The following is a 15,251-nucleotide window of genomic DNA, read 5'->3' as shown; positions in this document are numbered from 1 at the left end:
AGGGATAAAGGGTTGTGGGGGATCGCAGAAAGTTAAAGGTTGTTCACATTAAGTTCATTTTGGGACGAGGGAACGAACAGGGTTTTCTTTTCATTAACAAACTCTATCACAACACTGCTTTGAACCAGCAACCCCGGACAGATGTTTGGTTCTATGTTCTCAGGCCGTACCACCCTACCCCACCCTCCCCTACACCCCTAAAAGAGAACACAGGGGCCACAATAACAGGCACACACTGGTGTGATGATGAATTAAATCTCCCTTTGAGCATTCCCACCACTTGACGTCTATCACTAAAATTGGCATGATGGTGCGAAAAAGCCTTCCTTATATCCCCGTTTCAGTGGGGCACAGGAACAACCTTTTTCGTAACTTGGGGCTGTATATCTACCATTGACACAGTCTCGACAATACAATGCAAACAAACAACATTTATACAGATTGGCAACTTCAGGGCACCGTACGGAATACGGCGCAAGCAAGTCTTTTTTTCTTTTCTCCGTCCTCTTTTTATATATATGTTTGAATTCCTCCCGTTCCGCTCCAAACCTCAAAGAGACTGCACTGTTGAGAGCATTTTATTTTTTTACTTTTTATCGTCCAAGCTGCTGTTGACAACAAGAGCTGGCAAAGAATGCTGGGAGAGTTCTGAGGTTTTGCTGTTGATGGTGTTTTCGATATCGGCGATGTTGTCATCTTGAGTCTTCTTCTCAAAAACCTCCATTTTCTCCGGCGGACTTACGGCCGAAATCTTGATCTCAGAGTTGGTAGAAACGGTTGAGTTGTTGTTGTTGTTGTTAGTAACATTGGGGGCGGTACAACCTTCTGTCATTTCGACGGGGCTGTTGCTTTTTTCGGGGGAAATCGGATCTGCCATCGTACCGTTGGTGGTGGCGACAGTAGCGTCCAAAGACGGTGAAACGGGAATGTCAACATTAGCCACTGCTGGAGTCGCTAGCTCAGTCTCTGGCGGCGGCGGCGTAGCTACAACCTCCGAGACCTTGAGATCTTCAACCTCTTTGTCGATCTCTTCTTCGTCTGTCCCTAAATCTGGGCTGTTGTCGGCCGTCTGCACGCCACTGTCCTCCGGGGTTTCTGCATTCTCTCCTCCCGCCGATACTCCTGTCAGGGTTTTCTCCTCTTCCCCCCTCACGGATCCATTCTCAACTTGTTGGTCGTTTGTATCAGCGTTTAGGGGCGAGATAATAGCCTTAACTTTCTCCACGGAATTGGAATCGGAAATGGCGTTAATTTTTTCTTCTGGCGGTGCATTCGCTTCAGGGCAAACTGAACTGTCGGTCTTTGGACAGTCCTGGACCCGGGTTGTACTCTCTTCTGTCTCGGCCAACGCTTGGTTGAAGTTGAACGCTTGTATGAGACGTATCAGATGTTTCACCTTGTCCAGGGAAAGCTGCATGTCTTTCTGACGCGCCAGGATCGTGTTTTTGGTCTCCATGCATTTCTGACGGAAGACAAAAGAAAACAATGTCAGTCAGTGATGGTTATTTAAAGGCGCTACGAGGAACTTTTAAATATTTCTGAAACAGTCTAATTTTTTCCTCTGATGATCACAAAATTACATGTAACAGCAAACGAGACCATCAGTGCAAATAATGCATATTTTTATAGAGTTTTTCTTAATGCCTTTGTAATGGGTTTACGCTCACCCAGGAACAACAGCTGGCGTGGTAAAAACACTACTGCTTTTGTCCAAAGGGGGGCGCTAGAATTAACACACACTGAAAGTTCCTTGGAGAGACTTTAAGCAAAAAGGGCCAGTCCTTAAGAATCAGGGTATTATCTTATCACCCTGAAACTGGACCTAAAATGGCGGCGGGTTGTTTCATCTTGTGTCTTACTGTGATGGAGTTACTGAGCAGTTTGACCCTCTGCTCCAGCTGCTCGCGCTCCAGCTTCAGCTCAGAACTCCATTTCATCAGCTTCAGTTTCTCCTCTTCTTTAGCTGCAGAAGTAAATATGAAATAAACGTAAATATCACTGTTTAAATGTCTGTAAATGTGTTTAATAATAATATTATTATTAATAATAATAATAATAATAATACATTTTATTTATAATGCACTTTATATTTCAAGAATCCCAAAGTGCTACAGAGAAGAAAACAATTAAAAGGGGAACTTCAAAGGAAGTTTAGCTAAATGCTCGTTTAAAGGTGGAGTCAGCGAGTCTGGAGAATGTTTGCCGTCACATTTATTTAAATTTTTTGTCAAAATCAGTGAATATCTCCTAACGATCCACTGTCTGTACTGTGTGAATATCTCCTAACGATCCACTGCCTGTCTGTACTGTGTGAATATCTCCTCATGATCCACTACCTGTCTGTACTGTGTGAATATCTCCTAACGATCCACTACCTGTCTGTACTGTGTGAATATCTCCTCATGATCCACTACCTGTCTGTACTGTGTGAATATCTCCTCATGATCCACTACCTGTCTGTACTGTGTGAATATCTCCTAACGATCCACTGTCTGTACTGTGTGCGTGCTCAAACAAATCCAGTGTTAATACACAGCCTAGGTTCTGAAAACTGGTATGTAAACAAAGTATATGTACACAGTGGGGCCACTGTAGCTAGCAAAATGCCAGTTTACAGAGCCTACGCTGTGTATAAACACCGATTCTTTACGGACAGGTAGCGGATCATGAGGAGATATTCACTGATTTTGACAACAAGCGTTCTCCAGAATCACTGACTCCACCTTTAATAGTGAAATAAACTAATCTTTGTCACCTTCTTTGTACGCGATGTAGGAATGCACAATAGCCAGTGTACCGGGCCACGGAATAGCTTCTTCTTTTTTCAGGATCTAGAAGGAAAAAAAAAGCTCAGAATTGTCAAAGTGGATTAAATCCATTTTCACCGGTACACGGGTATTTCCGTAACCGAATCTTTCTCTGTGCGATTTGGCCATTTGTCCACACGCAAACTTCAACCATTGTACATTAGTATTTTTTCATTTTTAAAATAATAAAAAAGCTGTATCCAATTATCTGTTAAAGGTGCAGTGTGTAATATGACATCATCAAGAAAGTTCTACAAAGTTCTAGAATGCAACGCTCCCTGGGTAACCCCAACCCTTTAGAATAATAACAGAAGCTACAGTGGCCTTCAAGGACAAGAACAATTCTACATTCTAAACAATGCACCTGATGACATTCCAACCAACATGGATGCCTCCATAAGACCTACCTGCTCAATGCACAAAATGTAATATTAATATTTGTAATTCTCCACTCAGGAGGATAATTCAGATTATTGGCAGAGGTGATTTTATACCAATGAGGACATATTTATGAATGAGGATATTGATTTAAGTTAATAAATTACTTAAAATGTTACACAGTGTCCCTTTAAGTAAAAACTTTGGACACTAATACTGTACGTTGTAAAAATTAAATAAAGATTTTAACTCTGGCTTTATCCAACGTCTAGATTTTAGTATTTTTTAAAGATAAAAAATGTCCGCATAATTAGTTAGATATCGCCAAAGTTGCATATTGATTCAAATATTTCTGAAAAAATTGTAATCCTGTTGGAAGACCAAGAAGAAGAAGAAGAAGTACTATAGAATAAATAACTAAATACATCTTCACCTCATCACTTGATATTGTGAAAAGACACCAAAGGCAGTGGTGGATGATGCCATCTTTAGTAACTAGCTCATGCCAAAATACTTGTTTTCATGTCAGTAATCAACTGGCAAAGTGTCATGATGTTATCTATAAGTTAAAAATGTTATGTAATAAATGGGTATTTCCAACGTAACCTAGCTATACTACAAAATTCCTACACCAAACATAGGGAGGTAAACATGCGTATTTTTCAATATCCGTTTACGCGTGGACAATAGCCAAAAAAAACACTCACACAAATATTTGAGGAAAAAGAAAATATTTCGCCGCCACCATATTAGGTGAGTTTTCGAGACAAGGGACAAGCAATGGAGTGAATGAGTGTGAGATGCCAATCTTAACTGACACAGTGAATGGGACATAAGCACAAGAAAACAATACTGTAAGAGAATGTGTTTTGCTTACAAAGGATTGAACAGTCCTGGGGTGTAGGACAGTGTGGCAGAAGCAGGTTTTACTGTTTATAGGCGTTTATGTTCCATATTAAAATGCTGGCCTGGCTCGGTTTGGTTTGGTTTTCGGCAATGGTTTGCATTTCCATTACAACAGGGCTACGTACCCGATTAGGGGTCTGAATTCAACTGATGATGCTCTGCCCTTTGGTGCTTATGTGTGTAACTGTGAATGTATTTGACCGCTGAATGTACCGTTGCAGTAGCCTGGAAATCCAGACCTGCCTCTGGGAGATTAAATTTGCTCAGCCTGTTGGTCTGGACACGATCCATTGGAGCTCATTCAATATGTCAGCCCTATGTATGGTGCTCTGGGGCGGACGTAACCGGCTGACGACAGTGCTGGACATGTGTGCCGTCGAAGCCGTGATAGTAAACAACAGAGATGGCTGCGGATATGTTGTTTGAGTTTGAAACGGCTTTGGCCTCGACCCTTTACGATTTGGAAGACGGCACTCAAATCTTTCATTAGCAAGAAAGAAGGATTAGTTAGCCAGCTGTTTGCTAAATAAATGGGGCTTAATACGTCACCTTGTGCATTGCTCTGATTGGTCGTAGTGTTATCCAAATGCGTGCAGTGGTATTTGAAATGCATAAGTAGGAGCCGCCCCTTGAGTTGGGAAGGTCTATTGATCGTGGCCAGACCCTCTATCGTTCTAGATATCAGGGTCTGGATTTCCAGGCTACCATTGCACAACTGTTAGCCGGTAAAAAAAAGTATAATTTGTTTTGTTGACGTAAAAAGCAACTCGTCAATGAAGTTTTCCATTATATGTTAGCATTGAGCTAGCTGACTTTTTAATTTTTTTTATTAGCGCTCCTCATTTGCCACATGTTTGTAGCTGAGTTGGTGCAGTAAAAAAAGCACTGCCCTCCTTTGCTGTTGATGGTTAAAGTAAAGTTTAACATTACCGCGATCAAAATGCTAATTTCTGTCAGCGCATCAATGACGTTTTCCATTATATGTTAGCATTGAGCTAGCGGACAAAGCACTGGTTATTTGCCACATGGTTGAAGCAGCTATGCAGGGAATTAATTTTGGCTTTAATGACACAGCGTATTATACGTTGAATGTGCTTCATAATTTTAAATATGTGTTTTTATTAATGTATTTTAGTTTTAGGAGGCTAGTTACATGTTGCTCAAGGGTCGCTAAATGAGGACCGATAGCATTCATCATTAGCCTCGTTTCCACTCGGCAGCATAGTTCGGGTTCGGCACTGTAACACTAAATCTGGGTGCGTTTACACTGCCAACAGCACCTTTACTTGATAGACAGGGTTTATGGTCAACAGAATAGTCAATTATGTGTCAGAGATAAACACTTGATGTATTTTAATCTTGATGTATTTCATGCCCCTGTAAAGCACTTTGAATGGCCTGGTCTATGAACTGTGCTATAGGGATAAACCTGCCTTGTCTTAAGAGGACAATGTTTATTGTGTGGCGTTTTATCCTCGTCATTGAATTAAATCAGTGGGATACACGGAGTAGCCTAGCCGCCGTTCAACAGCGCCTACCCATAGACTGTTTATACTCTGACCACGGATATCACCATCCAGCATAAACCCCGGCTACCGAGTAAGGGTGCTGTCGGCAATGGAAACACAAGCCAGATCTAGGGTTACTATTCTGTACCAAACCGTGCCGTACCGAACTGTGCTGGTCAGTGGTAACGAGGCTAAACGACCGATTCGTCATAGTTTCAGTGACGTCAACGCGGCCGGTTTGGAGGTAGAGGTTTCCATTTTAGGCACGGCTCAATACAACTGGTAATGGAAATGCAAACCAGCGCGGGATGGTTTGACTCGCGGACATAAAGAGCCAGTGTTTAGGATCCCTCGTACAGCTACTCTCCCTCTCTCTGTCCGTCTCCCTTTCCCCCTCTCTCTCCTCTCCCTGTCTCTCTCTCTCTCTTCTCCCTGTCTCTCTCCCTCTCTCTCTCCCTCTCTTCCCCCTTTTGCCAAGTCAATTCGTCTTGCCTTCAGCGTTTCTCTCTCTCTCTCTCTCTCCCTCCCTCTCTCTCTCTCCCTCTCTATCCCCCCCTTTCCCTCCCTCTCCCTCTCTTTCTCTCCCTCTCTCTCCATCCCCTCTTTCCCAGTCTTTAGCATTAGGGTCTATCTTCAGTGTTACCTGATCTTGACACCTGGGACAGATCCACATGCCTTTAGGAATGGTTTTCAGAGGCGGGTCCAAGCAGTCCAGGTGAAACACACGAGAACAAGTGTCGCACATGAGCAACTGGCCACTGCGCCTACACACAGTGCAGAAGTCCTCATGGATGTCTCCCTGTGAGGAGACAGTGGACCGGTCAGTTTAACCTTCCCCCCAAACGGAGCCCCACAAACCCCATTCAGAGGAGAGGCTTAGGGGGGTGGCAGGGAGGGAGAGAGAGGGTACCATGGGCGGGAGTTTGGTTTTAGGTTTAAAAGGTTTTTAGGACTTTGTTTTAATGGTGTGTTAATATACTGACTCCACTGGGGAAGTTACTGGACATTTGGGAGTTAGAATGTGTTTGGAGCAGGGATGGGCATCTGAAGAAATGAACGATCAATATTTGTTTTAATTTCCAGATTTAGCAAAAAAAATACATCTCGTTTTCTCCATATAATCTTCATTCCAAGAACTTCTAGTCCAACAACAATCCTGTTAGAAACTTCAACTCCAGAGTGGGAATGCGACATTAGTGAGTTTTTAGCGTGTGGTGATGTTACGTCCAGGGTCGTATGTACAGTACGTGCATGTTGACAATGAATAGCGTTATTTATTTAGTTCTGAATGGTACCGCACCAAACGTTTGCCCTGACTTCGCCATGTTTATACTTTGATATCCACGGCAGCTTGTAGGCAGCTGAGTAAAGGTCCATTCATACCCATGGACCCCTCAGCGGTCGACCGTGCAAAGCCCAAAACGTGTAACCAACTGTGGGTGTAGAAAGCTCTCCACTGCACATGCTCTAGGATGTAATGCTATTTATGTTATGTTGTTTAATTATTTTAATTGCTAATTGTTTTTTTATAATAATACTATTTTTATAATCTATGTTGTGAGTGTATGTGTATGCATGTAACTTGTTGCTGCCTCTTGGCCCGGACTCCCTCGAGAAAGAGGTTTCTAATCTCAATGGGACTTTCCTGGATAAATAAAGGTTAAATAAATTAAAAATTAAAAATTAAATGTGTTGCTCCAGACTCCTGTCCGAGTGGTGTCGTTTCCAGAGAAGAATATCAAGAAGAGAACTGTATAACTGGTGAAATTGCCCAAATGATCTTATGAGCAGGGACCGCTTTCGTCTTAGCTTGCAGACGTAATGCAGCAAATAAGTGTTAAGCTGTTCGGTTTTCTATATCTCCTGCCTAAAACTAGTTACATATCGCCCCCTGTTGGTAATATCTCTCATTGCTGCCACACAGTTAAAATCAAGACTCAGCCCGTGTCCAATTCCCATAATTCCCTACTATTTAGTACGCCAGAAAAAGATTTAGGATGTCCCAATACATGCACGTCAATGGTAGTATGCTGAAAATACACAGATGCCCCACTAACTCCGATAGAATTTTGGAGTATTCGTCTTTATTCTTGATATTTCTCGACATAATGGAAAAAAAATCTTCCTTATCTGATTATTTTTTCTCTCTCCTGTCTGTGGCCCTAAAACTCTTCTGTACTTTAGTATGTAGTGTAGTAAAAAGAAAAGAAAAAAGAACGAGATTTGGAACGCAGGGTCACACAACGAAACAAAACCTCTAAAAAAAGATCCATAAAGCTTCACGTTATCGACGACATTCTTAACGATGGATTAAATACTATCACCTATTCCTCATGCCCATCCCTAGCTCGGAGTAAGTCCCTGTTCACTGTTCACTTTGTAAGTCTGAATCAAATAAAAATAAAAATCAAGTGATGGTGACATGGAGACAACAGGTTAATGGATGTGTTTTGTGAAAGGGGGGTTCTGGGGGTGTGAATGATTTGGGGCCGATTGGATTGTGTGTAGAAGCCTCTCAAAGTCCATCTCCCCCATTGTTGTTGTTTTTTTTGTTTCTTTCTGGTTACTTACATCCCCGGTGTTGGGGCTAGGCATTGGGAGGGGGTGGACACTAGGACCTGTAGTGATGATGGAAGGGGATGTCGGGGTATGGAGGCCCATGCCCAGCTCCGGCAGAGCACTGCTGTATTTGGGGGGGCGACCTGGGTGAAATGAGACAGATACAAACAAACAAACAAACAGAAAGACAAAAAAAAAAAACGAAAAAACGAAATGGAGAGTGAGGGGGAGAAAAAAGTAAGAAGACATTGTGATGACATACTGTACCTTAGAAAGGGAGTCTTCGTTGGCTAGCGTGAGACAGGGGAGTAGTAAGGGAGGGAGGGAGGGAGGGAGAGAGAGGGAGAGAGGAGGGAGGTAGTAAGGGAGGGAGAGAGGTAGTAAGGGAGAGAGGTAGAGAGAGAGAGGGAGGGAGAGAGAGAGGGAGAGAGGGAGAGAGGTAGTAAGGGAGAGAGGTAGAGAGAGAGGGAGAGAGGTAATAAGGGAGAGAGGTAGAGAGAGAGGGAGGGAGGTAATAAGGGAGAGAGAGACAGAGAGATAGGGAGGGAGAGAGAGAGAGGGAGAGAGGTAATAAGGGAGAGAGAGACAGACAGAGAGAAAGGGAGGGAGAGAGAGAGGGAGAGAGGTAATAAGGGAGAGAGAGACAGAGAGAGAGGGAGGGAGGGAGGGAGGTAGTAAGGGAGGAAGAGGAGGAGGAAGCACAGGTTGTTAGAGCAGGAGAATGGCTCCAGTGAGCGGCAGCCCGGCGCTAGTTCAATCTACATGGAGTCATGTCAGATGTTATCACAAGAGCTGTCGAGCTGTATTAGATTGGAAAGATTGACTTATATTGTTCAGGGCTTTGACTCCTCGTGTGGAAACATCTGACATTTGGTGTTACATGTGAATTCAAAGTTTTTTCTCCTGGAAGAAAAATAAACATTTTGCAGAAAGTTTTTAGTGTCGAAACTGCTAAACCTGTAAAGTGGAGGAAGCTTTAGGTTCATCATGTTCAGGTGTGATTGTTTAGTCGTGTTATTCTCTGGAGTCACTTTGACTTTTTCAACAACTTTAACTTAAAATTAAATCTCTAGTAAAAATATGAAATTCCAGAATTAATCCAGATTTAGGTTAAAACTTGGAAGGAAGCGACAGAAAGCAGAAAGCAGGAGAGGAAGGGAGGACTGGTTAGAAAGTGTGTTATTAGTTCTATATTAGTCTATTCTAGTATCTACTGAATCTACAAGAGGGCTGAGCAATTCATTGAAAAAACAGATTTGGCAAAACAGATTCTTAGGATATACATGTAATATCGAGCGGACGCGTTGCCATTCAGCTTAAATGCAAACTCCATTCATTATTAACTAAAACAGATAATTTAACTTGACATTATGACCAAATACTAAACTCAACCTGGCAACCCAAAACGGTCTCTTATTGATGTTTAACCAATCTATAAAGCATGAATACATTATGTGTTAACTCATAATAAAGCCATTTATCCATCCATCCATCCATCTACCCATCCATCCATCTATCCCTCTCTCCATCCATCCATCCATTCACCTACCCATCCTTCCATCTATCCATCCATCCATCGATCCCTCTCTCCATCCATCCATTCCTCCCTGATATCTCACACACACACACACACACACACACACACACACACACACACACACACACACACACACACACACACACACACACACACACACACACACACACACACACACACACACACACACACACACACACACACACACACACACACACACACACACACACACTTCTATACCGACCTCTCTTCCTTGTCCCTTGGTGTAGAGGGCTGTTCAGGTAGCTCACTGCGCTCTTTTTCCTCTGAAACGACAAAGGAAAAAAAAAAAAAAAAAAATTATAGTATCAAGTTGTATATTTGTAGCTGTGGAAAAGCGGTAGGATCAAATAAGTTTATCTTATATTCTTCCTACTCCTTTTCAGGCATATCAATTCAATATGTTATTTGTTTATTTTTTGTTTCTTTTTATTTCTTTTGTGAAATCATTTGAACATATTTTTTTATTGTATTTTCATGCTTTTCATTTTAATTTTTTGATATGTCTGAAATAAATTGAATCAAGTGTAAAAAAAAATATCAAGTGTAACAAACACCTCAGTAACATATTATTAAAATGCAAAGTGAAATATCATTAAGAAAAAAAACTTTTTAAAGTCGTCTGTGATGCCCGATGAAGGTCGAAAAAACGAGACGTTGTGTGGGAGTATTTTCCTCTAGTTTTACAGTAGTTAGGACTAAAAAAGGAGACAGACAGACAGACAGACAGACATAAGGATAGACAGACAGGCAGGCAGGCAGGCAGACAGACAGACAGACAGACAGAAGGATAGACAGACAGACAGGTCTTCTTACAGTCCCCAGAGTTAGGACTTAACAAGGAGAAGCAGCTTTCAGTTTTTCATGCTCTAAATCTCTGGAACAAACTCTCAGACAACTTGAGGTCTGCTGCAACTCTCAGCTCCTTTAAATCAAGTCTGAAGACTTTTTTGTTTTCTTTTTAACTTGTGCTGCTCTCATGGTGTAGTGGTTAGACCCCCCCCCCCCTAATAGAGCCTCAGTCCTCTTCACAGCAGACCCGGGTTAGAATCCAGCCCGGGTCGTTCTCTGCATGTCATTCCCCTCTCTGTCTGTCTGTCCTCTTCACAGCAGACCCGGGTTAGAATCCAGCCCGGGTCGTTCTCTGCATGTCATTCCCCTCTCTGACACATTTCATCACTGTCTTATTACAAAACTGTCTAATAAAGGTTAAATGCCAAAAAAATCATATTCAAAAATAAAAAAACTTGTTTGTACCTCTGGTTCGAACACTGCTCCGCTGTACACCGGGTTAGCGGTCGTTCTCCTCTTCCTCTCCTGGCGCTTACTCTGAATCTCTGAGAATATTAAACATGAAAGTTATAAAACAGAAACACTCAGAGCAACAGCTTATGAAAACCAGATCTGGACTTAGAAACCTGTGAAGTAGAGTTGGTTGTTAAGTAGAGTTGGTTGTTTACTTAATTTTATCTTTTATTTTTGTATTCCTTTTTCCAGTGTTTTTTGATGTATGTGTGTGTTCATAAGCTGTATATATATATATTATATATAAATAAATCATATATATGCTCTGAATCTCTGAGAATATTAAACATCAAAGTTATAAAACAGAAACACTCAGAGCAGCAGCAGCTTGACAGGGTTCACACACATCTTTACCAATTCATTTTAAAAACTTTTGAATTACATTTTACCCAATTTCCATAACCTAATTTAAAGATGCTCCGAGGAACTTTGAGCTTCTGTTTATTATTTCGTCCCCTTTGGACTAAAGCAGTAGTGTTTTTACCACGCCAGCTGTTGTTCCTGGGTGAGCGTATACCCATGACAAAGGCATTAAGAAAAACTATATAAAAATAGCATTCTTTGCACTGATGGTCTCGTTTGCTGTTACATGTAATTTATGATCATCAGAGGAAGAATGCGACTGTTTCAGAAATATTTAAAAGTTCCTCGTAACAGCTTAAATGACAGTTGGAACCCTGTAAAGAACCCATGGAACCCTGTGAAGCAGAACAGTTCTCCAAAACGTGCCCAGGAACACTTGGACATGTGGCGGGGAGACGGGGGATTGAACCACCGACCCTGCGATGTATGTACAGCTAATAAAATAATAAAAACATCCCCTCACCTTCCAAATGGTCGTGTGTGACCAGGCCCAGAGAAACCATGAAGGCTAGTTTCTACAAGACAGAGAAATACAAGTTTGATTATCAAATACACAAAGCCTGAGAAGTCTGATCTGATTGGCCAGTTTGAATCCTACGGCCAGAAAAACCCCAGATAACAAAAAACAACAGCTAAAGACCCTTGACAAACATGTGACATTTTAAATAGTTACATCAGTGATTCTTGAGAAGTGGGACAAAACAGGGTGCAATGTTGAAAAAATACAAACCCTATGTTTAGGCAAATGAAATTACATGTTTGTATCCAACATATACTAAGCTACTGAGCTAAGCTTTGACACAACCTTACAGCTTTTGTTTTTTCTACCGTCATTGGCCTATCACCACCGTCAGATGTCAGATTTCCTGTCTGACGGTGTTGACATATTTAACGTTTCTTAAACATAACAAATGGAATTAATCTAGTAGTCATTTGGTTTTTCTGTTGATGTTAGGTGTTAGTATGAACTACTTCAGGAAAATAAAATTATCAAAAAATGTCAAATAACTTCTTCAGAAATTGTAAGTCGGTGTTGACGTATCATGGTTGTGACACAGACAGGACTTTCAAGATTCGGAATGTAAAATATTCTAAAACTACAACACTTATCAGAGCCTGTCTGACTCTAATGTACTGTGCAGAGGTAGAATGTGACAAGAGGTCCTTCAAAGTGACAGCTGCCCCTTATTTTGCCTGATTTTATTACATTTTACATAAACGGTTTGCCTTGTACAGTACACAAAAAAAAAAAAAAATCACAATTAAAGCTGGGGTATGTGATTTCTGATTGGTCAAAGTTAACATGAGCTGTACACGTTGACCAATCAGAGTGAGGCTCCGATTCTCTGTTCTTATTGGCTGTGGGGACTGTCCATAGGGGAGGGACCAAAGAGAACAAGTGGAGCGGTTGAGGTATTTGGATTCGAATCTCTATCCCAACTGCTATTTTCTCCCCAAATCCTCCACCCCAGCTTTAATGACACTTGAACCTTTAAAAACATGTGACATTTTAAAGAAGCTTTAAGGAAGTTTTTCTCACGCTGATATGACTGTGGCCGTGTTGGGGGCTCACCTCTGGGTCATCCTCTCTCTTGGGTCTGGTCAGAGCGGGAGTCAGAGCGGGAGTCAGAGCGGGGGTCAGAGCGGGAGTCAGAGCGGGAGTCAGAGCGGGAGTCAAAGCAGGGGATAAAGGAGGGGTAGAAGAAGACGGGAGGCCAACCAGCGTCTTGTGCTCCAATCCACTTCCTGCTTTAACAGTCTGCTGAAAACACACGAAGAAGAAAGAGTAAATAGTAGTTACGCTACTGAGTGAGTGAGTGAGTGTGTGTGTCTCTGTGTGTATTTATCTGTGTGTGTGTGTGTGTGTGCGTGCGTGCGCGTGTGTGCGTCTATGTGTGTGTGTCTGTGTGTGTGTGAGAGACCTACCTTGTGTTCGGCGTGCAGGCTGCTGATCTGAATGGGCTGGTTTGCGGTGTGTGTGTGTATGAGCGCTGTGTTGTGGCCCTTCGCCGGGCTGCTGAAGCGTGTGGCCGAGTTCACCGGCGTAGTGATGACGATCCCAGTCAGAGCGCCGGTCTTACCCAGAGGCTGACCGTTTACTATGCGCACCTGGGGGGACATTACATTACATTAGATTATTATTATTTATTATTTTAATTTGTAATTTTCAAGCTTTATTAGATAAAACAGAGTTGAAATGGGGAGACAGAGAGAGAGAGAGAGAGAGAGAGAGAGAGAGAGAGAGAGAGAGAGAGAGAGAGAGAGAGAGAGAGAGAGAGAGAGAGAGAGAGAGAGAGAGAGAGAGAGGGAGAGATGACCTGCAGTAAAGGTCCACGGGTCGGATTTGAACCCGCGACCACTGCAACAAAGGCCAGAGCCAATATGGTACGCGCTCTATCCACTACGCCAACGGAGCGCCCCGACATTCAATTATTTATTAATCAATTTAGGACAGTACAAACATTGTCATTGAGGGTGTTGAAAGGCAGTGTGCACCGACAGTCTTGTTATACTTACTCAGAATTACTCATGGGGGCGACAGAAGTTACGCACTGTAGCTTTAAATAAAGATTAAACGGACACACACACACACACGAACACGAACACACACACGAACACGAACACACACACACACACACACACACACACACACACACACACACACACACACACACACACACACACACACACACACACACACACACACACACACACACACACACACACACACACACACACACACACACACACACACACACACACACACACGTACCTGGTGAATGGGTGCGTTGGATGGCAGTGAAGAGGACGTTAGCTTGGTAGCTAGCATGACGGGTCTCTGTAGCAGCTGGGGGGCGGCCATCATGGGAGGGGGCGGGGCCGGGGCGATCGGGACGTTTGTGGGCGTCGCCGGCTTTGGCCTGACCTGATGACATCACACATCACACAGCCAATCAGAGCAAAGCACAGAAATATGCCAAGACACAATGCATGCAGGGTAACGAGCTCTGAGAATGTCATACTGATTATACTAGTACTATTATTATAACTAAGCCAAAAGTCCTAATTTCTGTTTGCTAGATATAATAAAACAATACAAACTACAGTAAGCGTTAGATCAACAATAGTCTAGTATTACTATTACTATACACTGCTGCCGTCAAGTCTTAAAAGGTGCAGTCAGTGATTCTGGAGAACGCTTGTTGTCAAAATCACTTTGTCAAAATCAGTGAATATCTCTCTACTTCAACTTCTACCACGGTGAACTCAGTGGGAGATTGGAAACATACGTTTACAAAGCAGTAAACAAAACACAGATTCAAGTGCTACTATTAAAGTCCTCACTAGGACCAAAAAAGTGGATCACATTACCCCAGTTCTGAGGTCTTTACACTGGCTTCCTGTCACTCAAAGAATTGATTTCAAAATACTGATGTTGGTTTATAAAACACTAAATGGTTTAGGGCCAAAATACATCACTGATCTGCTGATACGTTATGAACCGTCCAAGCCCTTAGGTCGTCTGGGACAGGTTTACTTACAGTCTCCAGAGTTAGGACTAAACGAGGAGAAGCAGCTTTTAGTTTTTATGCACCAAATATCTGGAACAAACTCCCAGAAAACTTGAGGTCTGCTGCAACCCTCAGTTCTTTTAAATCGAGTCTGAAGACTTTTCTGTTTCCATTTTAACCTGTACTTTTAATTTAATTTAAATGTTTTACTTCTTTTCATTCGCTTTTAAATGTCTTCTAATGTGTTTTATGGATTTTAATCTTGCCCCTGTAAAGCACTTTGAGTGGCCTTGTGTTTGAATTGTGCTATAGAAATAAACTTGCCTTGTCTTGCCTT

General features: G+C 42.2%; 1 protein-coding gene across 3 annotated transcripts in view; it reads right to left on the bottom strand.

Moving 5' to 3' along the window:
- Positions 1 to 221: 221 nt before the first annotated feature.
- The window catches only part of phf21ab (PHD finger protein 21Ab), a 31,579-nt gene continuing 16,549 nt past the window's right edge, over positions 222 to 15,251 (bottom strand). Inside the window, exons 9-19 of one of the 3 annotated variants that reach the window (XM_080027950.1) lie at positions 14,176 to 14,328; positions 13,329 to 13,511; positions 12,943 to 13,164; positions 11,866 to 11,917; positions 10,992 to 11,071; positions 9,940 to 10,000; positions 8,171 to 8,301; positions 6,243 to 6,398; positions 2,756 to 2,831; positions 1,860 to 1,963; positions 222 to 1,462 (exon numbers count right to left, since the gene is read on the bottom strand). In XM_080027950.1, coding sequence (XP_079884076.1) covers positions 587 to 1,462; positions 1,860 to 1,963; positions 2,756 to 2,831; positions 6,243 to 6,398; positions 8,171 to 8,301; positions 9,940 to 10,000; positions 10,992 to 11,071; positions 11,866 to 11,917; positions 12,943 to 13,164; positions 13,329 to 13,511; positions 14,176 to 14,328 — 2,094 coding nt within the window. In that variant the 3' untranslated portion in view covers positions 222 to 586. The remainder of the gene's footprint in view (positions 1,463 to 1,859; positions 1,964 to 2,755; positions 2,832 to 6,242; positions 6,399 to 8,170; positions 8,302 to 9,939; positions 10,001 to 10,991; positions 11,072 to 11,865; positions 11,918 to 12,942; positions 13,165 to 13,328; positions 13,512 to 14,175; positions 14,329 to 15,251) is intronic. The other 2 variants (XM_080027952.1, XM_080027951.1) reach the window with 2 other exon arrangements.

Source organism: Ammodytes marinus, assembly GCF_949987685.1.
Source record: "Ammodytes marinus genome assembly, chromosome: 5".
Classification (NCBI taxonomy): Eukaryota; Metazoa; Chordata; class Actinopteri; order Uranoscopiformes; family Ammodytidae; genus Ammodytes; species Ammodytes marinus.
Note: the sequence above shows the minus strand (reverse complement) of the source record. Positions and strands in the feature narration are given on the sequence as shown.